This window comes from Prionailurus viverrinus, chromosome X (assembly GCF_022837055.1).
Source record: "Prionailurus viverrinus isolate Anna chromosome X, UM_Priviv_1.0, whole genome shotgun sequence".
Lineage (NCBI taxonomy): Eukaryota > Metazoa > Chordata > Mammalia > Carnivora > Felidae > Prionailurus > Prionailurus viverrinus.
The window spans coordinates 10,154,278-10,178,573 of record NC_062579.1 but is presented as its reverse complement, the minus strand read 5'-3'; the positions used below and the strand labels follow the sequence as shown (position 1 = coordinate 10,178,573).

At 40.6% G+C, this 24,296-nt stretch overlaps 1 protein-coding gene across 9 annotated transcripts in view; it reads right to left on the bottom strand.

The window, feature by feature from the left end:
- REPS2 (RALBP1 associated Eps domain containing 2) overlaps positions 1-24,296 on the bottom strand; it is a 214,598-nt gene that overhangs the window by 136,800 nt on the left and 53,502 nt on the right. For 6 of the 9 annotated variants that reach the window (XR_007148970.1, XM_047844132.1, XM_047844135.1 and 3 more), the window contains exons 2-4: positions 20,110-20,233; positions 8,452-8,600; positions 5,904-6,030 (exon numbers count right to left, since the gene is read on the bottom strand). Coding sequence is in view for 8 of the 9 variants with exons in the window: in XM_047844132.1 (XP_047700088.1) it covers positions 5,904-6,030; positions 8,452-8,600; positions 20,110-20,233 (400 nt within the window). In the remaining variant the exon portion in view is untranslated. The remainder of the gene's footprint in view (positions 1-5,903; positions 6,031-8,451; positions 8,601-20,109; positions 20,234-24,296) is intronic. The other 3 variants (XM_047844133.1, XM_047844136.1, XM_047844139.1) reach the window with 2 other exon arrangements.

Genomic DNA, 24,296 nt, shown 5'->3' with positions numbered 1-24,296 from the left:
TAACTGATTCATAAAAAGACAGGAAAAGATTTGCATCATGTTGAGATTAGGAATAAATCTGAAGGGTGTAATGGTAAGAGCATAAATTGGAATAGAAAGCAATAACAATAGTCAGAGAAGTGCCATATTACAAATGCTCAAATTCTAAGTATCTGGTAAATTCTATATATACCTGCCAGTTTAAAAGTCTTGCATTCGTCACCCATCTTCCAAAGAAACAAGAAAATAAGTATGCATTTTGAACACTAAGAATCAATGTTACTATTTATTTTTCAAAAATAAATGGCACAGTCTTCTTTTCCTTATTGGAAAGGATGTAAAATCAAGTAGAGAAAAATACAAAAAGGAATAAATGTATTTTATATTTATTATTTTATCTTTCAATAACCAAACTAAAAATAATTTTGGTGACTTTAAGAAAAGTTTTTAAGCCACAAAAACAAAAGCCTTTTTTCACTTTATTTCCCAAATATTTTATAATGACTTTGCCAATATGGTAGGAAAACAGTTAAACATAACCAGGTAGTATTCAGCTCCAACAGAAAAGAGAACTCATCACCCAAGATGAAGCCATTTTTGATTAACATTTCTGGTTGACAATTTGAGTTTTTGGAAGAATATCAAGAAGTAAAATGCTCGCTTCCTCTAGCTTCCTTATAAATAAGGTCCGGTAGAGGGTGCGGGGCAGCCTGTCACAGCACCACCCAGGGCAGACTCTGATCACCTGAAAATAAAGGAGGTGTAAGAACAGTACATCAGGAACAGCAAACCACTCTTGGGCTCACATCTGCTTTTTATATTTCCTCCAAGGGACTGGAACACAACATTATAACACAGTTAAAATACATTAAAACATCAAAAGTCATTACCTGGCAAAGTATTAAGTAGATTTTCAGACCCTGCTAAGAATAAATAAAAATATAAAAAAACTGCAAAAGACACAAACCCAGGAATACATAATCCAAATGTTAAAAAAGAAGTCTCAGCCGGTAGGCAGGTGTCCTTCGAAGAAGGATTTTTAAGATCACTCCATTTTGACAGAACACTGAATATAACTATTAATACCAGAAGGTTTGAACACAGTAAACTGCACCATGGTTGGGGTACTAGTGGTCATGAGCCTCCCCTGGGCAGCTGACCCTCCGTGCCTCTGGCTCCCCTCAGAGGAAGGGAGCTTCTACTACACAGGAGGAGCACGTATGCAAGGAGGCCACCTGGCCCATGGCTCCAGCCCCTCACCTACAAGGGCCTTCCCTTGGAAGAGATGGACATATCAAGTAAGGCTTGAACAAAGACTCAGCCACATGGGGCATCATTTTTGGAAAGGCCTGGCCTCAACGGCAGATCTTCTCTTCCTACTCCTATGGGAAGACTAGGATGGCCGTGCCTGCCCGTGACTGGAGAGGTGAGTGTACGAAGCCCATGTGGTCACAAATCTAAAACATGTGCTTCGATCAGCTCTGTCAGTATCAGAACTGATCATCAGACCATCATCAGTCTGACTCTGGTCCCATCCTCAGGTGGATCTCAACTCAGAAAGAGTTACTTACTGCCTCTACTCTCCTTCCTCCCCAATAAAACCTGGCAAATGCAACTCAATGCAAAAGAAATAATTCTCAGATCCCCTTACAAGGGGTTTCATAAGGAACTAGAAGTTATCATCTTTCTCCAAAGGGAAGAACGCTAAAGATTTCATCACTCTGAGATTCAGTGTCAAACCAGAACGGGGATCACTAGCAAATGCACAGTAAAGACTCTACATCTGCCATCAACCCAATGAATGATATCCAGAAGGTGAATTTCAAGAACACTTAAGGGCGTCAAAAACCAAACAGGTACCAGATCCTAAAAATACAAAGAAAATACTAGGCAACAGTTGAGCACCTACAATGTGCCAGGACCCGTGTTAGGCACAGAGGTTTATATAACATTCCTCATTTGATCCACAGGGCAAACCTCTGAGGCAAACGTTCTTCCACTTTACTGATAAGAAAAACCGAAACTCATTAAAGCGAAATACCCATAGTCACACAGGCTAGAAATGCAGGCCCACCAAGTCTACCTTTAGACCCAGGAGACTGACATCACAGCCCATGCTCTTCAGAGAGTACATTCCTAGAATCGATACATCAGAATAAGATGTGTAAGAAAAAGCAGAACGGATATCTTGATACAGAGATAAGACATTAGGTATCAGAAGAAACAGGTAAGATTTGCAGTAGTTGCCTCTGGAGATCAGAAATAAGCTGAGTGGGAAGGAGAAAAGTTGTTTTCGCTACAGGCATTTAAATATTTTTTAACTATATGGTTGTATTACTGTGATTTCAACGGTTTTTAAATATGGGTAGCAGTATCTGCCTCCAAGGGTTGTGCTAAGAAGAAAATAACACGCATCAAGATCTCTGCACAATGCCTGGCACACAAGTCTCACCCACGGGACATGAGCTACAGCTACATCCAGCAGAGGTTAGAATAGCAGGAGCCAGGAGAGAAGTTGAAGAGGGGCTCTGAATCAGACTGGTCTGGAGACACTCAGTCTGATTTAAAACACACTCACAAACATTCCCCACTAGCCAGGAATCATGGCAGAATCTTAGGGAAATGACCCCAGAAAAATGTATTCCTAGAAAATTATTCCACCGGCAAAACTCCTTTCTGAAAAGGCATAAATTAAGAATAATTCTAGAATGCTGAGCACCAGAGTCACTGCGATTTAACAGGTTTTAGATATGCCACTGTGTAGATCAAAAGGAAAACAGAGTACAGAAACAGGAAAGGGAATCCTGGGTTTGTCAGATGGGTTGATGACATGGTGAAGACAACAGAGAGTTAAAAAAAACAGATGGAAAAGAGCATGAAGGCCTTAAGAAAAACTGAGTTCTGAAAACATGGGAAGAAAGAGAATGAAGACATGTGGGATTCTCTTACTTCCTGACCTGAGGATATAGGACAGAAAAGGAAGCAAACAGGCCAAGAAAATCCTCTGGGGGAGAATCTACAGACATTATACAAATAGGAGTGAACAAGCTGTGAAGTGAATATTACCAATTAGAAGCAAAAATCACAAGATTGAACCAAGTTGCAGATAGAAAAACTCTCCCTTCCTTTGACTTAGACAGATGGAGAAGTCTAAATGGTAGTACCTGTAAATGTTTTATTTCTGAATGACCTTGTTCACAACTACAGGGACCTAACAGACTCCTAATCGATGGCTAGAGCCAAAAAACTCAAACTCTTTGAGAAACAGGCAACTGACTGTTCACTCAGACTCCTCTCTATGGGTGTGCTGTGCAAAGAAGAACCCTCTGAAATGGTAGCTCGTCAAGTTTAAGGTTCATGATATAGGAGAAAAACCAGCAAGGGGTAACTTAGAAAACAATGTTCCAAGAATAAAAGAGTGACCACAAGGAAATGTCTTCATATCTGATATAATGTCTACAGTTAAAAAAACACTGAAGAAAAGGAAACCACTGAGAGTACCAAATGCTGGCAAGGAACACTGAACTCTCATACATCGCCAGTGGGTATATACAGCCACTCCGTAAAACTCTTTGGCAGTTTCTTACACCCCTTCCCTAAGGTACAGAAATTCTACTCCTAGCTTCCAGGGAAATGACGATATATATCACAAAAAGATTCACAAACAAATGTTCGTTGGATCCTTACTCATGACAGCCAAACACTGGAAACAAACCAAATGTCCATCAACAGGAGAATGGATCATCAAATTGTGGTACATTCACACAATGAAACACAACTGAGTAATAAAAAGAAGCAAACTACTGAGACACACAACAATAAGGATGAACCTCAACCACAATGCCAAGGGAAAGCCAGCAGACACATAAGAGGAGTTGTTCAATATGATTCCATTTATATTAAGTTCTAAAAGAGGCAAAACTAATCTAAGGTGATAAAAATCAAAACAGTCCTCACATTGGAGGCCAGGGAGTGACTGGAAAGGGGCATCTGTAGGGTGATTGAAATGTATGTTTGTTTGTTTGTTTGTTTGTTTAGAGAAAGTGCACACAGAAGTCAGGGAGAGGGTCGGAGGGAGACAGAAAATCTTAAGCAGCCTCCACACTCAGCACAGGACCCAATGTGGGGCTCAGTCCCAAGACTCTGGGATCATGACCTGAGCCAAAATCAAGAATCGGGACGCTCAACTGACTGAGCCACCCAGGCGCCCCGGAAATGTTCTATTATTGATCAAAGTGGTGGCTACATGGATGCATCCATTTGTCAAAACTCAACTTGGGAGATTTTTAAATATGTGCATTTTATCATTTAGAAAAAATAAGTAAGAATGAAGGCATGGACAACCTTGACATAGGCTGCTAAGAGTCAAGGAAGACGGAGAGAAGCAGGTTGTTTCCTTGCCAATGAGGGGAATGGAAGCCCAATTGGAATGAGGAAAGAATGGGGCAAGAAGTAGAGACAGTGAATACAGACAAGTTTTTAAAGGAATAGCCAAATAGATATATATAGATAGATAGATAGATAGATAGATAGATAGATAGATATAGATTATAGATATAGATATAGCGAAGAACCTGGTAATAGGCTGACTCAGTAGAACAAAAAATGACTCACGTGTGAATTAAAAACCAAAAAACAGGCACCACGCTGGGCATAAAACTCCAATGTCCAAGCCCAAATAACATTAAGAATCAAAAAAAGAGCTCTGCTTCTAAAACTAGGGAAATCAGGCAGGAGAGGCTAAAAGCAAAGTGAAGAATTCTCAACCCTATTTTGTTTCAGACTCCAATGGGACATTCGAGTTTAAGGAGAGTGATTTTTTGTTACTATCCCTTAACAGCATCATCTTGCATTTGCATAGGACTTAATTTCCAATCAGACTTCGTGTTTCCGCTAATCCTCACAACACCCCAATAGAATAGTGTTACCCCATTTTAAAAGAGGAGAAGAAATCACGGTTCAGAGCAGTTCAGTGTCTTGCCCAAGGTCACATAGCTAGTCACATAAACCCACACCTTCTGATTCCCATCAAAAAATTTTTTCATTATGCCACACTGGCTCCTCTCTACAATATTATAGCCTCTCTATAGCCTAGCACACATTTTTATCTGTGTCCCTCTAGAACTCACCACTATTTTCAACGCAGCAAAACCCTGCAGAAACTGGGTCATTTTCAAACACAGCCCACAAAATACAAGAGGAGGGTGATGAATAACTGATTCTAGAATACCTTTAATTGGTCCTATCTTAAAGTACGAGCCAGAGCCCCAGGAGGACAAGGCACTGCCGTGAGTGCACGCAGCCTTAAGCACTGCAGGCTAGGCAGCCAACTCGGAACAACTAACGTACCTTACCGCTAATGCGGCCAGCACGGCGTTAAGTGTGAGCAAGCAGGCGACCCCACAACTGGGCACGCCACATGCTCTCAGCAAAATGCTTCCCCTACCATTTCCCTTATTCTTCTCAAACACAAGAGTGAGATATTTTCATTTATGTGATCTGTCTTTAAAGGTTGAATCACCTCTTTTGCTTTTGCAGAGTTATATTTTTAAGTAGTTTCAGAAAAGCCGTTGTTATATAAACATGTTTGGAATGTCTACTGAAAGGAACAATTCCAAGACAATATAAACCTTCGACATGCGATGTTCCCAGGTAATGAAATCTATATACGAAGGATTAAATCATCTAAATCAATTACAAGTCGAAACTGGTTTGTTTCGGATAGGACACAAGGCACCACTAGGATACATTTCATTTTATTTTTTTAAAAAGCCTTGCTTGAGAGTACAAAATTAAATTGAGCCATGTTTCCAAAGACAGAGGTAATTAAGTCAGGAGATTCAGCAGCTGGTGGTGTTGCTGCCTGAGAGATTAAGGAGTCTCTAGGACACCGCCTGGGACAGCTGGACAAGATCGCCTCTTACCTGGATGCATCTGCTCCGTGTTGCTCCGCAGTTTGCCGTAGGCATGGCTCAAGGGCACCCTCTGGTAATGAGGCGGGGAAGAAGGAGGGGAGGCGAGGGGTGACATCGTGGGAGACTGTGTTTCCTGCTTCAAAGGAACCAGAGCAGAGTTCAGAGGCAGTCACTTGAGAAGCCTGGTGCTTTGAACGGCAGTTACGAAGTATAATGCAACTCTACCGCCGGTGAGACGGCTGATTTCACAAATGGGAGGAAATGTTTTCTCAAAAACACGGCTTGGTTAAAACGCAGTGTCTGAGGATTCAAGTCTCCCAGAGAACAAAGTCTCGCCAGCACTCAGTTGCCTAAATTACTAAAACTAGCATGAAATGCTTTCCGTTATTCCACTAGTATTTTCCTTTGGAAAATGGAAGACAATGATCACATGAAATAGCATTCACACTCCCCAAATGTGATCTCTTCGTGGATAAATTCAATTTTCATGTGTTTATAATAAAGGCTCCTATTTCCTGGATTTACACTTACCAAGTCTTCCAGCAAATGTGGGTATTAAAAATACACACTTAAAATGCTTAATGCTAAATGTTGCTGGGGCTTACTGTACCAGAGTAAAATGCCAGCTTTTTCTTTTTCACACTAGGGGATAATGAAACAATGCATCATGGGCAAACCACTCCTAAACAGGAGGATGGAGGCTTAATAAGCTACAGTTCAAATCTCAGTTAAAATGTGAATTTTATGTAAGAGTCTGGCAAAGCAAACAACCTTACTCTGCTACTGGGTTTCCTCCTTTTCAATGCTACCAATAAACTGGTAACTTTGGAGTACCCAAGTAACAAGGAAACAGTACTTTTAATCAACATGCAGACTATATAGGTACTCTTAGTCTAAAAAAAAGGCAATCTGAGTTACTGATCAAATACTCTTCTTCAAGAAAAAGAAAAGAATATTTGAAGTGTGACCTCACACCAACAGATGGGATGGGCAGAGTACAAACCTACCCTCAGGTGAAAGGACGTGTCCTCAATCACGCAGCCAGGGATGGGCCTAGAAAGTCCCCAGAGTATCAACCATCTTGGGACAGCAGACCCTCATTCCTCTCCAAATGCTGGTAGGAAAACATGCCAGAGTACTGACTGAAGCTTCCTATACCCCTTTACATATATATCCCTAAAGAACTCATTTAAAATGTATCAGAATTATGACATCAACATTACACTGAGTTATTTAACAAGATATGCTATACCTCACTTGGCTATAAATATAAAACTTCTGCAGCAACACCTCATATATCCAGCATTATCATGGTGAGCCATATAGTTTTTCAACTTAATCCTTTGTTACACAATGCATTTAAAAAACGTTTTGACTCATCTTCCTAAAATATGACAAATTTCTTGGTCTTATAGAAGATACTATATTCAATGTAATTTGACTTTTCTGCATGATTCAGTATCTTTATTAGAAGTATGAGCTGTACCTTGGTGCCCCCAGGGTTCACTAATGCATAAATAAGACCATTTACCTCTTTCTTGATAGGCATACTTTTCTGAAATTTTATGCTTTCATCTCTACCAATCACCACCTAACTATTGCAATTAGTGCTCTAATTTTTAAAGCCTCTCCTCCCTACTCTTGTCCCTAACCTGCTAAATGTGAAATGGCAGCATTTCCCAAGTTGGCATCCCAAACAAGCCCCACAAGGAAGGATTCTCTGGTGAAACAAGTTTAGTAAACACAAATCTCCATGTCTCTTCACAGCGGGACTTGTCAGGGCCTTGAATTTGCTAATGAGCACTTATGAGTCTCCAAGCCTCAGAATGTAGTCTTTCACCCAAGGATATGAAGCAGCACTCTCCAAATATATTTAACCACAGAAACCTTTTCTCCAAACCTTTTTTGTGAAGAGAGGATCTATTAAAAAGTCCTAGGGGCGCCTGGCTGGCTCAGTCACTAGAGCATGTGACTTGATCTGAGGGTCTTGAGTTAAAGTCCCACCATGTTGGACTTAGACTTTACTTAAAAAAAAAAAATCCTAGAAGTTCCATTTCAAAGAACCCATTTAGAAATACTGATTAGAGAAATCAAATAAGTGTATTAAATCATACCCTTGGGGCACCCAGGTGGCTCAGTTAAGCCTCTGACCAGCTCAGGTCATGATCTCACAGTTCAAGAGTTCGAGCCCCGTACTGGGCTGTGCTGACAGCTCAGAGCCTGGAGCCTGCTTCGGATTCTGTGTCTCCCTCTCTCTCTGCCCTTCCCCCACTCACACTCTGACTCTCTCAAAAATAAACAAACACTTAAAAATAAAAAATAAAAATCAGTGGCCTCACTCTGGACACAATCTACATTCAAGTAAGCTCTAAAGGGTGAATGGGTGGCTATACTTCAGCTTTTTCTTGCTACAAGGAAACTTCACTGGCTTCCTTCCAAGTCTATAATTGTATCCCAGATGGTGAGATTTGCTAGAAGCCTGACAGTAGATATGAAGCACGGCTATGTGAGGTTTCACTGTCAGAATCAAATGGACACCCCTGATCAGACTGTTTACCTGTTTATCCTCATCGTCCATTCTTTTGAAGGTATTTTTTTCTGTGATTAAATATGGAATCTGAACCTTAGTTCCATGCAGTTCAGTCGGGTTCCCAAATCGGATCTCAGCATCGGTCTTTGACATCAGAAAGCGAGGCAGCGGCAGTTCTTTAGGACCAGAATCAGAGAAGCTCAAGTGAGACTTTTTTAAAACTGTGAAAAGCGGAACTCAATGGCCAAAAGATGAATCATTTTTGAGGAAAAATTCCAGAGCACTAAATATAGATTAAATTTTTATTTTGACACAGTGAAGACTCCTATAATAATGTCATGATAAAAAAATGCTTCAGTTTTACCAAGCAATTCTGGCTTAACATTTTTAAATGCTGTCAAATCATCACGGAACATATTCAGGTTTTGGACTGATCTCCTACCTCAGCCTTTAGTCCGGCACCAGCTAAAAGGCTCTGATACTGTATGAACACGATATGTGGCAAATGAAACAGGCAAAACCCATATAACACACATTATATGCCAGATACTATATTAACATCTGCAAATATTATGTCATTCAATCCTCACAACTCAAGACTATCATTAGCCTTCCTTTTATTTTTTTTAATTTTTTAATGTTTGCTTATTTTTAAGAGAGAGTCAGAGCGTGCATGAAGACAGGGCAGAGAGAGAGGGAGACACAGAATCTGAAGCAGACTCCAGGCTCTGAGCTGTCAGCGCAAAGCCTGACACGGTGCTCGAACTCATGGACCACAAGATCATGACCTGAGCCGAAGTCAGACACTTAACTGACTGAGCCACTGAGGCGCCCCCTGGGTGACAGTTTTTCACCCTATGTAATTCCTTAAGGAATTTTCACGCTCAATCTTCAATTGTCTTTTCATAATGGAATAAGGAAAATACTTTAAGTTACAGCGATCAGTTCGTTCGGCCAGATTCTACTGTCAAAACCATTAGCCACACTCACAATGCTACAAAGAGTTCAAACCCAACAGTCTGGAATATTTACTTATCTTTCAAATATCTGATAAAACTATTCTGAAACAGAAATGATGCTTTGGCACACTTCTAGTTCTCAGTGCGGCAAATCACACACAATCACACAACACAAAGGACTCCAAAAATGGGGATAATATTATGGATTATGCATAATGATTTGCATCTGTATCCATTGTTCAGGATAATACTCATCACTGTGCCTCCGCACTTCCATCAGCGCCCCATTCCAAACACAGCTGCACTTCCAATGACTGATGCTGTGCTAAAGCCAGAAAACATCTTAGCAACACAACCAAGTATCCCAGCTCCCCAGGCAAAGAAGGCCCCTGGTTCTCTAATATCCACATTGTGTTTATTTTTAGTTGCTATGTCCACATTTGATTCAAAGAAGTAGGCAATATGACAAATCCCTGCATGATCAATCAGCCAAAAGGCCCAAGAGACATAAATAGAATAAGCAGTCTGGAAAATTAAACCAGGACTCTCCTCTAAAAAGAGGATGGCCACCATTTTTAACATTTTAACGTTTCCCAACCTCGGCAGCTCTCCAGTACTCAAGGCAGGAATGGACTTTAAAAGAAAAAAGGCAAAAGCAGAGAAAACATAGATTCTTAGTAAGTCAAATATAAGCTAATCCCATGGTTCTCTTCTCAGAAAGGGATTTCTTTCAGTTCGGTCTGCAAAAGGGATCTAAAAAGAAGGAACAAGCTCACATAAAATAATCTGCACCCTGACTGCCCATGAGAGGAGGAATTACTTCCAAACACTACTTGAGGGAGAAGAGTAGGAAAAGCCCACATGTGTAAACCCCCCGACCAGTGTCTCACTGGTGTTCAACAGATAATTCCAGGAATGAGAGAATACAAACACGAGATGATGAGTATCAACTATTATACAAGGACTCCCAGATACCCTTTAGGACCCTGTCACTTCACACACTGTCCTCCTTCCCTGGCTATGGCATTTCTCCAGAACTATTCACCTGGCAAAGATCCTCTCTCCTCCAAACAGCCACCAAACAGCAAAACACAAAATACAGCTGAATTTCTCCTGTACTTTCTTTGCTTATGTGGTTTTAAACAACACTCACTTAACAGATTGTCACCATACATAATAATCATCATATCACTGAAAATCTTAATGAAGGTGCTATCTCCCTTACACTGCTCCAAGCTTTCAAAAACTGCAAAGTAAAACTGTAGTCTGTAAATAAATATTCAGTCTAAATGCTTTCTAGTCATATGGACACCATATTTAATAGTGAAACTTTATTTGAAAGCTAATCAATAAAGTACCTGCTATCCAGTGATTTATGTCAAGTAATCACAAGAGAAGAGCCGTTTGTAGTAGTAGTTGGTTAGAATCTTTTCTCCCAAACGGAATTCAATTAACACAAGGAAATAAATAAAGAGTTCAAATTAAAGGTTTATAGGGGCCAAGGAAACAATGAGTGCAGCCATCCAAGGCAGTAATTTGTTTCATAATGCTACCTTAGGTTGTAGTCTTTGAACACAGAAACACTTTGTATATTAAATGACTATCTTTCCCTTCCACAAAGAAAACTATGCTTCCAAAGATATGACCCTCTAAAAAGTAGGGGAAAATCCTTTGATTTTCCATGTCTGATGGAGACAGGAATGTAAGAAATACTTCCATTTCCTCAATTAGAAGAAATGTGAACATAAAAAAGAAAACATAAATCCAATACCAAATGGTAAATGGCACTGGGGAGAGGTGGGACTGAGCATAGAACTCTGTCCTGTCTAAAATGGTGGCGGCTGTTTACTCTCCTTCAATACCATCCACTAGATATAACGCCAGCCACATCATTGTAAATTGTGTAGTAACTAAAAATTTTTTAAGTGAAGAAACCAGTCACAAATACTGTATGATTTCACTTATTTGAGGGATCAGCAGACAAATGTATAGAGACAGAAAGTAGAATGGGGGTTGCCTGTGACTGGGGAGAGGGGCAATGCAGAGCTGTTTAACAGGTATGAAGTTTCATATTTCTATTATTTTATTTATTTGTTTGTTTATGTATTTATTTATTTAGACCAAGCGCACACAGGGGAGGGGCAGAAAGAGACCAAGAGAGAGAATCCCAAGCAGGCTCTGCACTGTCAGCACAGAGCCCAATGCAGGGCTCAATCTTACGAAGCTTGAGATCATGACCTGAGCCAAAATCAAGAGTCTGACGTTTAACTGACTGGGTCACCCAGGCACCCCATGGAGTTTCATACTTCTAAGATGAAAAGAGTTCTGGAGATGGATGGTGGAGATGGTTGCACAATAATATGAATGTACTGAACCGTACAATTAAAAAATGGTTAAGGCATGGCACTTGGCTGGTTCTGTCAGTAAAACACGCAACTCGTGATCTCAGGGTCAGGAGTTAGAGCCCCACAATGGGCACAGAGATTACTTTAAAAGAATAGTTAAGGGGCACCTGGGTGGCTAAGTTGGTTAAGCGTCAGATTTCAGCTCAGGTCATGATCTCACAGTTGATGGGTTCGAGCCCCGCATAGGGCTCTGTGCTGACAGCTCAGAGCCTGGAGCCTGCTTGGGATTATGTGTCTCCCTCGCTCTCTGCCCCTCCTCCGCTCGCACTGTCTCTCTCTGTCTCTCAAAAATAAATAAAAATGGTAAACAAATTTTTAAAAATAAATAAATACTAGTTAAGATAAAAATAAACTTTATGGTAAACTTTATGTCATGTATATGTTATCAAAATTTTTCAAAACTTTTTCAAATAAAAAGGGAAATGGGTAAAATTAATTTTAATAATTATTTGAACCCAATATTATCATTACAATATATAATCAAGATAAAAAATATTAATGACTTCTTCCTTGCCAATTTATATGCCTTTTCTTTTTGTTGTCTAATCGCTGAAATAGTTTACATTCTTTTTTTCAGACTAAGTTTTTTTTCAAACTCCCAGGTGTATTTTACCTGCACTGCACACCTTGATTCAGACACACCACGTTTCAAGTGCTCAGAAGCCACACTAGTATGGCTACTGGCAATGCTACTGGAACAGCTCAGTTCCAGTTGACAGGTGACATGAAGGAATGTGGCCAGAAACCTGGATTTTACTAAGAAATACCACACAATGTTAAATGTTAACACAACCAATTCATTTCTTTTTAAATTATGTAAGGAGTATTTGTATGGAGGGATAATTTTTCTAAATCTTAAGTGTACTATTTGAAGAGTTCTGACAAACACATACATTAAGCACATAACACCCAAATTAAGATAGGACATTTCCATCATACAGAATTTTCCTTCCCATCCATTTCTAGTTAATCCCCTCTCCTTGTCCCACTCTGCAACCCCTGTTCTAATCTCTAAATCCACAGACTACCTTCGCCATTACAGAACTCCACATAATGGAATCATTCAGTAATAATCCTTGAGACTTAGATTCCTTCACAACATTTTGTAAGAATCATCCAATGTAATGTATGTAGACAGAGCTTATTCTTTTTCATTGCTATGGAGTAATCCATTTTTATGAACATATTGAAATTTTTAAAATCCATCTAGGCTGTTTCCAGTTTCGGGCCATTATGAATATAAATGTTACATTCTTATAAATGGCTTTTGATGAACATGAATTCATTTATCTTGGGGATAAACCTATGAGTTGTATATTCCATGAGTTAAGAATGGGCTTTACATTTTTTAATGAAAAACATCAAAAGAAAAATAGGGTGCCTGGGTGGCTCAGCCGGTTAAGCGTCCGACTTCGGCTCAGGTCACGATGTCACAGTTTGTGAGTTCAAACCCTACATCAGGCTCACTGTTGATGGTGCAGAGCCTGCTTGGTATTCTCTCCCTCTCCCTGTCTGTGTCCTTTATGTGTGTGTGCTCTCTCTCCCTCTCAAGATAAATAAATAAACTTAAAAAAAAAAAGAAAATAAAAATAGCTTGTGATGTGAAAATTGTATGAAATTCAAATTTGTGTCCATAAATAAAGATTTATTGGAAGGAACACAGCCATTCTTGTTTCTTTACATAGTGCCCATATCCGCTTTCGTAGTTCAAGGGCAGAGTCTGTAGTGAATATAATCAAGATAATCAAGTTGCAGCAAAGGCCATATGATTCACAGAGTCTAAAATATCCACCACCTAGCCCTTTACAGGAGAAGTTTGATCCTAGTCTTACACAATGCCTACAGTTAAAGTAAAATGTAGTCTTACTAAAACAATAAAGTTTCATTTAATGGAAAAATACACTGCTTGCATATTTAAATTTTAAAATATTTCTATTAAATTAAAATTTTAATTTCTCAGTCAACACTAACCAGATTTCAAGTCCTCAACAGCCAGCCAAATGTGGCTAACAAGTACTATATTAACATAGTTTCGACGCTTTTCCAAAATTTTAACATTACCTGATTTATGCTCGCAACAACCCTGTAAGGCAGGTACTATTGGGACACCCCTTCCCCAGGTGAGCCACGTGAAGCTCAAAGAGGTTAGGAGGGCACCACTTTGTACGAGGGCACAAAAAGAAAAAGTGATGGTCCAACCATTCAAAATCCAGCAGTCTATTGCTGTGACCCACACTCAGCCACTAGGCTCTACTGTCATGCTAAAAATCAAAACGTTCTTTCTATTGCAGGTTTGAACACTCAACATAAAACTGCACCATTTCGGAGCTGGAAAATGGTCTAGAGAAAACCTGCTGGAAAATCCACATCTCACAGGTGGAGAACTAAGCCCAGGAACGTCCCAGACATGCAGCAATATGGTGACAGGACCATGAGCATAACACTCCTGACTGCAGGGGCTCCCTCCTCTTGTAATTTTTGGAGGGGTCATGGAGAATCAATTACATTTACTCATTATCAATGTCATCAAAGGGCATTTAATCAAAACAACCATCGTAGAATTGAGTACATTTCATTTTATAAGTAACTCACTCTTTTGTCCTAATTCTTTCTCCTTTCCCTACAGACTGTGCCAGACTGCCACTAGATCAATAACCAGTCTGGGGAACACAGCCTAGAGGCTATGTGAGCCACATTATTGCACTATTAGCATTCGGAGACTCCCAGAGGGGCTGTAGAAAGAAATCACGGGGTCTGTCATCTTGGTTAAGAAAAAAAATTCCATCTTTATTCTCCCTACCCTAACCAAAAATTTGCATTTCTTTCAATTATGAATGTAGGCAACAAAGCGCTGTAGTATCATTAGCAGCACCTGTAACTTTGCCACCCACCGAAATCAGGTATTTATATATCACATTACACTTGTTGTAGACATCTTCAAGTACTGTTTATGCCGCTCACTACTTTGAAAGTATAGTAGTTATTTAGGTCACTCTTAGGTCTCTTATTTAATACATTAATGAAGTAGTATGGATATTGCTATATAACATTCTTAAGTATCTTAGTTTTAATTTCAATATAATTGGTTTCCTTTGGACTCCTACGTCTTTGTATGTATTTAGAACATTATTCCAAGAAGGAGTGTCAGGCTGCCATAGGAGCCCATGACACAAAAGAGGTTACAAAACCTCCTCTAAAAAGCCCTACCTATACCTTCTCTCAGTCCTCACACCCCCCACGGCCAGTCCCCGGAAAGAAGGAAGGGACAGTTCCCAGAGCAAGTGTCCACCATGTGGTTTCCTCATCAGGAATTCTCCAATGGTCCTCAATTTCACCCCCTGCTTCTCTCCTCCTAAATTATCCTAAGGTTTCACCATTTGTTTAACCGGCAAAATAGGGTGAGGCTAGAGAGATGCCTAGTGCCAACATTTAAGGAGGTGCTCACTCTCAGGGTCGTGTAAATGCAGAATCAGCACTTGTATGGCCCAGAGTGTGACTTTCCCCTTAAAGTTATGTGCCCTGGGTGCCCCTGGCCTCACTCCAACTCAGGTCCCGATATAACCAAAACTATAAACACAGTTTAAGCAAAGCTCTTGAAAATGCTCTACTCGGTTTTCATTAGAACTTGCTCTCAACCCCAGCTCCACATAAGAATCACATGGGGGAGCTCTTAAAAATCCCCACGTTCAGGCTGCACTCCGGGGCTAATTAAATGAGAATTTCTGGAAGTGGCCCCAGGCACCTGTATTTTTTAGTTTGCACTTAAAGCTCTCCAGCAATTCTCAAGTGCAAACAAGGCTGGGAACCACGGCCTGAGAAAGAGGACTTCTTTAGAAATCCCTTAGGAGTTCTGGGTGAACCTGAAATCCAAAGGTTTGAGATTAAAAAGTGACAGATGATTAACACTCGGTCCTCATTCATCAGCATTCATCTCTTCACTCATTCAACAAACATGCCTTGAGTGTCCACAGTGGTACACAGAGCAGGGGCTACCAGATCCTCCTCCCTTCCCTTTAGGTAAGCTTGCAGACTAGTGAGGAAGACAGAAATTAGACAAACCTATAAAGGAGTATTTACAAACTGATGAAAGTGCCATAAAGGAGCAGATGCTGAAAGTAAAGCAGGGAGGGGACAGTCACACAGAAGCATCATCTAACAGGATTAACCCATCCAAGGATTACCTAACTCCCTAGGGACATGTACTTTTGTTTTGACTTACTGTTTACTCTTCATTAGGCATCTTACAACACTGAAAGGATCGATATTAACTCATAGAAAACTGTTAGCTAACTAACCTTGTCTAATAGCAATGCAGGTGAATTTCATCCCAGAAGAGAGTCTAATAGCCAAGTCACAGTTTTATTGCTCTATAGGGCATTCATCAATTTTATATGTAATTTAGCAATCTTATTCCAGCATTCTTTCCTTCCAGGACTATAAATACTTCTGACTCTCCTGTATTTTCCTGAGCCAGTTTTATTCTATGCTGGTTCCTTCATTAATGAATTAATTTGACAGAACCTACTCTAGACAGGATGGTGGGGACAGTGCACAAATCCCGAAGGATGAAGAGGAAGAGCGAGCCATGGAAAAGAGAGGGGGAAAGACACAGACTGTAGGGAATCCAAAACCTCGAGATAACATGGTCTTTCTTGCAGCGGGAAAGAGATGGCCCAGAAATGGCTAGAAGGCCAGTGAGGCTGGGGGCAAGATGGAGAACACAAGGCGGGGCAGGTTTAAGATGAGGACGGAGAAGGAGGCAGAGACCAGATCACTCAGGGCCCTACAGATGAGTGTAGTGACTGAATTTAGTACGTACAATAAGCCAACCAGGGGAGGATTTCAAGGAGGAGGACAAAATGATCTGATGGATATTGTGATATTGCCTACTGCCATATAGGCAAAGAGGCTGGAATAGAGAAGAGAGGAGGCCAAGAAATCAATGACAAAACCACTGTGGTATCCAGGTGAGTGGCTGAAGGTGGCCCAGTCTAGTAGGATAGAGAGATGGAGGGAGAAGGCAATAAGACTGGAGCCACACTGCCAGGACTGCTGACAGATTACACTGTGGACCGAGGCAAAGGGTGGAATCAAGGATGACTTCTAGGCTCCTGGCTTGAGCAACTGTAGATGGTGGTGGCAATGACCAAAATGGGCAAGCTACGGGTTAGAGGTTAACACACACATACACACAGACTCATGTAATTCATGAAGTAAGAACGGACTCACAACTCCCTGAGTGTCATGAGGCTACTACAGCCTTTCCGATCAGGTTCTCACAGAGCATCCTCTTTGGCCTTCAAGGTTTGTGTCATCAAACATTAAGCGAATGGATTTCAAGCAACAACTTGGAAAATTCTAAGTGGCAGCTCAAAGTTTGGCCTAATCTTGCCCTCATTCTTACTTAACATATGCTGACTGTAAATAACATTTATTTAATAAGTCTTTAAGTGAAGGAAGAAAATTCAAAATTAACTGAGTATAAACTGTCAGAGGCAAAAGGCAGCATCAGGATTTATAAGGTACAACTGAGAAAGCCTTACACTTAAGAAAAAGCGTTAATCCTTGACACATGTGATCATTTAGACACTCCGTCCCCCTTTCTCCTCCTAGGAAATTAAGCTGTAGATGTAGGCACAAATCCCGTAAAAGACCAGTGTAACTTAAACAACAAAAGTGTCAGAAATTTATTCTTGTATACAAAAAGCAGCTTTAGCTTTTCCATCAGATAAAAGTTGGAAGACACAACAATAAAGCTTAATGACCATTTACAGTGGAATGGAAATTTTCAGTGTCTACCACAAGTCCAAATACAATGTGATGTGGCTCTAATCATAGCAAGTGACTTATAGCAGTGACTGCTCAGCCCTGTAGTCATAAATACCAAACTTGCCACTGAAATAACACTCCAACAAAAAACCTATTTTGGGGTGCCTGGGTGGCTCAATCAGTTGAGCATCCAGCTCTTGATTTCAGCTCAGGTCATGATCCCAGGGTTGTAGGATCGAGGTCCAAGCTGGGCTCCATGCTGTGTAGAGCCTGCTAAAGATTCCCTCTGCCCCTCTCCCCACTCTCTCAAAAAAAAAAAAAAATAAATGAGTAATGAATAAATAAAACAATTTTTTAAATCTATTTTAAGAAACCAAATTATGTAATACCAAGGGATGCCTTTTGGGGTCAGATTTTTTCCCCACTCAGAAAATACTCTGTGACTCCAGATTATAATCAGCACCTTAATAAAGAGAATAATCAAGAAGAGGCTACTATGCACAGTAATGAAGAGCACGGCAACTGGAGACTGAGATTCTGGCTCCAAACTCTACTAACCTGAAGTCTTTAGGCAAATTACTCAAGGCCCCCTAAACTTCAACTTCAATAATCATCTGTAAGATGAGGGTAAAAAGAGTGCCGCAGTAGAGACTTCCAGTGTTCATCCACAGAAAGTTCTCTCCTTGTGGGTACAGGGGACAACTGCATGCCCCCCCCCCCCCGCCCCAGTCTACCCTGCAGTTCAGTGGATCCACGTGACAAGTTCTGGCCAATGCACTGTGAGCAGCAGTAACATGAGCCACATCCAGGACAAAGCATTTAATTGCTAGGGTGAGAAACTACTTCTCTGTTGCTTACGGGGGGGGGGGGGGGGGGGGCACAAGATCAAGCAGCCAGGATCACAGAGGCACCACATGGAGGGAAGCTGCCCTAGAGGGTCACCATGACCCACTGCAAAGCAGGAAGCGAACCTTCATTTTGTTAAGGCACGGGGATTCCAGCGGAATTGGTTTCACAGTTTCTCGTACAGAATGTAAACACAAACACCTAATTTAGTGGGATGCTGGGAGGACTAAATGAGATGGTACCTGGCACGCACTAAACCTTTAAGAAAGATTAGCAGGATGATTGTGACTCTCTGATGGTTAGCGCAAAAGGACTTTGTTTCCCATAGTCAAGCCATCAGAATCTTCTCAGAGTTGTTCTACAAGGTTCCTGAACTCACTTTTACGTTTACAAGGCTTCACAGGACACATGTGGACAGTGGAGTGGTTTTTATCTCAAAATGAGGAAAAGGCAAAAGTTCCTGCATGGCTATGTGAGCATATGGAAGTAACTTGTATCAGAGGACATCAGCATAACCCTGGAATAATCACCTTCTTCATAGGTACTTGTAAACCCAATAATGAGACAGTATAGATGATGCTAAGAGTCTGGGGCTCTGCTTTTTGTTTAAGTTGTGGAGAGTACTCAAACACTCAGTGGGTTGGGGGCAAGGATGGCAAGATAAGAAAATTTTAAACCAAAACTCTGAGAAGCTAAGTTCATTCTGCCAAAATTTTGGTAGCTCCATAGTACTTAATAATGATTAGAACAGTTATTTAGGAATTGGGGGATTAAAGGATGATGATGTATGGGGCGCCTAGGCGGCTCAATCTGTTGGGCGTCTGACTTTGGCTCAGGTCATGATCTTGTGGTTCATGGGTTTCAGGCCTGTGTCAGGCTCTGTGCTGACAGCTCGGAAACTGGAGCCTGCTTTGGATTCTGTGTCTCCCTCTCTCTCTGCCCCTCTCCTGCTCATGCTCTGTCTCTCTCAAAAATAAACAAACATTTAAAAAAAAATTTTTTTTTTTTTAAATTTTTTTTTTTTTTCAACGTTTATTTATTTTCGGGACAGAGAGAGACAGAGCATGAACGGGGGAGGGGCAGAGAGAGAGGGAGACACAGAATCGGAAACAGGCTCCAGGCTCTGAGCCATCAGCCCAGAGCCTGACGCGGGGCTCGAACTCACGGACCGCGAGATCGTGACCTGGCTGAAGTCGGACGCTTAACCGACTGCGCCACCCAGGCGCCCCTAAAAAAAAAAAAATTTTTTTTAAGGATGATCATATACGATATGACTGGCAGGGACAGGAAAGAAAAAAGGGACAGCTCCATTCATACTCTCCCAGGTATTTGTGCCCTTGTCCCTAAAAGAACTTCAAATGACACTGCATATTCCTCAAGAGGAAAATTAAACTAAATGTTACTATTTTGCCACAGGCTCTATAATTCCTGTCCTGATCTCTTTCTGCTAAAGAACAAAATCTATTTCAGCTTTAATTCAGTTAAAAGGAATGAATCTCAGGTCACTCTCTTATTTTTTTCCTAAAGAAACAAAAAGAAAGTAAGACACCCACTACATTTTCTTACTTCATTTAACAGACACCTTGTTAGAAGCAAGGAGAAATTCCATAAATGCTTATACAACAGGCCTTAAGCCCACTAAAAATGGTTCTCATAAACAAGACACCTGTTGTGGACAATCAAACGTAAAAATGGGAGATACTTACCACATTTAATACTCTCTATCCGTACAGGAAGGCCAGACTGTGCTGCAGCAATCAATTTTAAGGCAATGTAAAACTGTGTTGGACCAAAATAACCAACCCGCTTTGCACCACACAGTTCTGTGATCTGAAAACAGACAAGAAAAACCAGGCTGAAAACCCCATTTCATAACAGGAAAATGAGACAAGATATATTATGAAATCCCAAGGATTTCACAGCATAGCTAACCAAAAACTCCCTGGAGAACCTATGCGTACACACTGGCTTGGGGCGGGGGGGCGTCCTACAGTTCACAGGAAGATTTTCAGTTCGGATCATTAAATTCTACCTACTCATGATATTTCAGGACTCAGTGATTATTCCTCCTCTTTCAAAGAGAAAAAGAAAGGTAACAAAGGATGGCTGTTACTGTTCTTACAAAAGAGAGTGACTTGTTTCCGGGGGCAGGTACTAATGTCCAAAGTCTAGAAGAGCACTGGGGTGAAAAGAGAACACGTTAGTCATTACCACTACTTGTGGATTATCCCAGCTGATCAAAACTAAAAGTGAATTAATTATTCTTAAAGTTTTCAGGCAACAGGATTTCCTAAGCATTAAAATTACAATCAAGAGTGCTCAGAGAAACAAAAGAGAGGGGGCTATGAGCACAAATATCTTCAAGATCCTGCAATCTTTAATTTGCAGACCTTAAACTAACACATACCCTATTTGGTAGTTTAAAGATAACAAATATTCAGTAACTTTTTAAAGTTATTTCAAAGTAATAGATACTCAAAAACTCAAATAATAGTAAGTGGGGTGAAGATCTAAAAAGCACCCCCTACTTCCTATGGTCCAGAGGAAACCATTATATTCTTTTGGAAATGTTCTATGCATATATGTATATGTATATATACATATGTACATATATATGTATATATGTATACATGTATACATATACATACGTATGTGTATGTATACATACATGTACACATATATACATATATGTATACATACGTATGTGTATATATGTACATATGTATATAAATGTTTGTATATATAGCACACACCTGTGTTTTTCCTCTTGTGTATCCAATACTTGATACAAACAGAATACCACATACTATTAGCAACTTGTTTTTCATTTAGCATTATTCCTTGAAAATCTTTTCTATCAGCACAGTTAAAATCACATCCTTCTTTTAACAACTACACGATATTCTGCTATAAATATACACCGTGGTTTCTCTTTTTAGTTAGTCCTTATGGATGAGCTTTTAGATTTCCAAACTATAAACAGCCACTAATTAATCTTAAGAAAATTCCTATGAAAATTCAACTCGGATGTCAGCAAAAAATGGGGGTTATGAGGGCTTCCAAAAATTCTTTCTTCCATCAAAGCAGTGAGAAAACCGACGAAGAAAATGGACAGAACTCTGGAAATTAACCAAAGGCTTGCAGTTAGCCAGGGAGCATTTATTCAAGAAAAGCTGCTGGATTTCAGGAAGAACACTGAGCGTTGTGGTATTTAACTGGCCTTACACCCATGCCCCCGCCCCAACTGCGGGCATTTGCACTGTGGTTGCAGGCATCCCAAGCCTGGAGTCACAGCAAGACAGCCTAGCAGCCACAGCAGGGGGCAGGACAGGGCTGGGCTTCTTGAACGTACAGATTAGTGTTTTTCTTTCTCTCTCCTGGTCTTCCCTCCTTCTGATACTTCTAGTATTTCTCACAGCAGGTGGTCTACCTCTCCTAGCCATAGACTAAGGAACTGGGGTTGGGGGAACAGAATCCTATCTTCTTGGCTGGACCCACCAGGAACAGAGCTTTCGGAGGAGAGGTGGGAAGCGGGTCGTGGCTCAAATACTGCAGATTCACTGTTCTTACCAAGATTTAGCAAATTTTCTTCAATGTTTCTCCATTTGCTGTATGTCCTCAGATCCATTTCCAAAGACTTCAAATGATTTTTTTTTTTATTTTTTTTGTTACCAGCTAAAAGTTGTTCCACTAGAGAGAGGGTCTGCTGTGCTTCTCCGGCTGCCATTCCAAAAGTCTCAATCCCCCCCCCCCCAACCCCACCCCCACTCATTCTTAAATGTTAAAGCAATAGGATGTTATGGTAAGGAGAACAGCCCTTGGAGTAAATGAGTTGGTTGTGAATCCTGGCCCGAGGACCTAATTAGCTGTTTGCATAACCTAAAGCAAACTACTTAACTCTCACGCCTCAATATCCCCATAAGTGTAGTAAGTGTAAAGAGAAATAATGTGCTTACCTCATGAGAACTAAATTGGCAGTGCTGACAATAGTGTCCAATCAATCACAACTGTCTGATTTATGCATCTACTTGTCGTATTTTGTTCCCAGTCCGGCTGCATATTAGAATAACCTGAGGAGCTTTTGAAAAATACAGATAGCTAGGCCCTAGCCCCCCAAAGATTCTGCTTTACCTGGTCATTGGTGTGGCCCAGGCATGGGTATTTTTGCAAAGCTCTCAAGGTAATTCTAATGTGCAGCCAAGTTTGAGAATCACAGCTCTTTGAGTGCTCTCATTCTCTCTCCACACTTCAGTTACCATCCAAACGATCACCAAATCACGTTCTCCAAACCTAACACCCCTCGCACTTTCCAAAACCCTAACACGGATACCCAATGCCATCTCAGACATACCATAAATAAGCCGCGCTCCTTTGCCCCTCTCCACTTATCCTGGCATCTGCTAACTAATCTTGTGGCAGCCCTCACCTCAGTTGCTGACGTCAGCTATTCCAAATCCTAATTCAGAAACTTCTATTCAGTGGTAACCATATCCAGTTGACCCTACCACCGACCCATGTCCCTAACCAACGCTATCTTCTCCTCTGCCACAGCCTTAACCCTTCCCAGTGTCCCATCTGGCTCTCGTGACAGATTTTTTTAAAATAGAATTCACAGACTTAACCATACAGGGACAGATTTAACTTTTTTCTAAATTTATCCCATTAGTTGGTGTTCTCGCAACAAAAGGAGCAGGCACTAATACGGAGAGAGGTGAAGAACCTGAGTGTGACTTTCAGGAAAAAGTTGAGTTCTCCTCGAGTGAACAAGTAGACATCATTACTAATTATCAGAATTTGTTTGTAGAAATATTGCTCTTTGAAATTTAAACTTTTTTGTACTACTTTGTATATTTAGCTTTTTACTGAAATATAATATTCATATAGAAAAGCATAACAGACATACAGAAAAGCATACCAATCCTAAGTGTATAGTGTATGGGGAGAGCAGCTTTCACAAATGGAACACAACTATGTAACTAGCACCCAGAATCAAGAAATAAAACATCACAAGCCTTGTAGAAGGCCCCCTTTGCAGCTCCTTTCAACTGCCACACACATGCCATTTTCCTAACTTCTAAATCCACAGATTATATAAAGTTCAGAAAAAGGCAAGACTAAATAGTCAAAGAGTATGTACCCTCGTGTCTGGCTTCTTTGTTCAATGTTGTTTGTGACAGTCTTCCAAGTGGTTGAGTGAAATTACGGTTCAGTCATTTTAGTTGCTATTCAACACTTGTGTGGATATATCACAAATTATTGATCCTTCTGCCACTGGACATCTGGATGGCTTCCACTTTGGGTGTATTCTGAATCGTGCTGCTATAATATTCTTGCACATATCTTGTCAAGACATGTAGACTGGAATACATTGCTGTGAAATACATTTCTCTATAGGTTTCTAAGAGTGGTAATTGCTGGCTTACCAGATATGTGTTATGTTCAGCATTAGCAGGTATGGCCACACTGCTTCACGTCCTAGCCAACACGTGGTCTTTTTAGGCTTTTTCATTTTCACCATTCTAATGGGAGTGTAGTAGTATCTCGTTGTAGTTTTACTTTGCATTTTTTCTGAGAACTAGGAAGTTTATTATCACCTTTTTGTGGGATCATAGGTATTATGGTTCAGGTACCAATTTCAAAATGTGGAGGGGGAGGTATCCCACACAGCACCAAGGAATTCTCCAGACACCCCCTGGGTGTCCTACAATTCAACTCAACTCTGACACAATTACCCAGAGTCAGCATCAGATTCCACAGATGAAGGGCTCAGTCCTATAAGACTACCCCTTGCTCCCCACCCCCCGCCCCCACCACCCACTTCAGACACTGAGTCGAAAGCCCAGGTTGTTACCAACTGGCTATTAATCAGATTCCCATGACCCCCTCCTCAGAT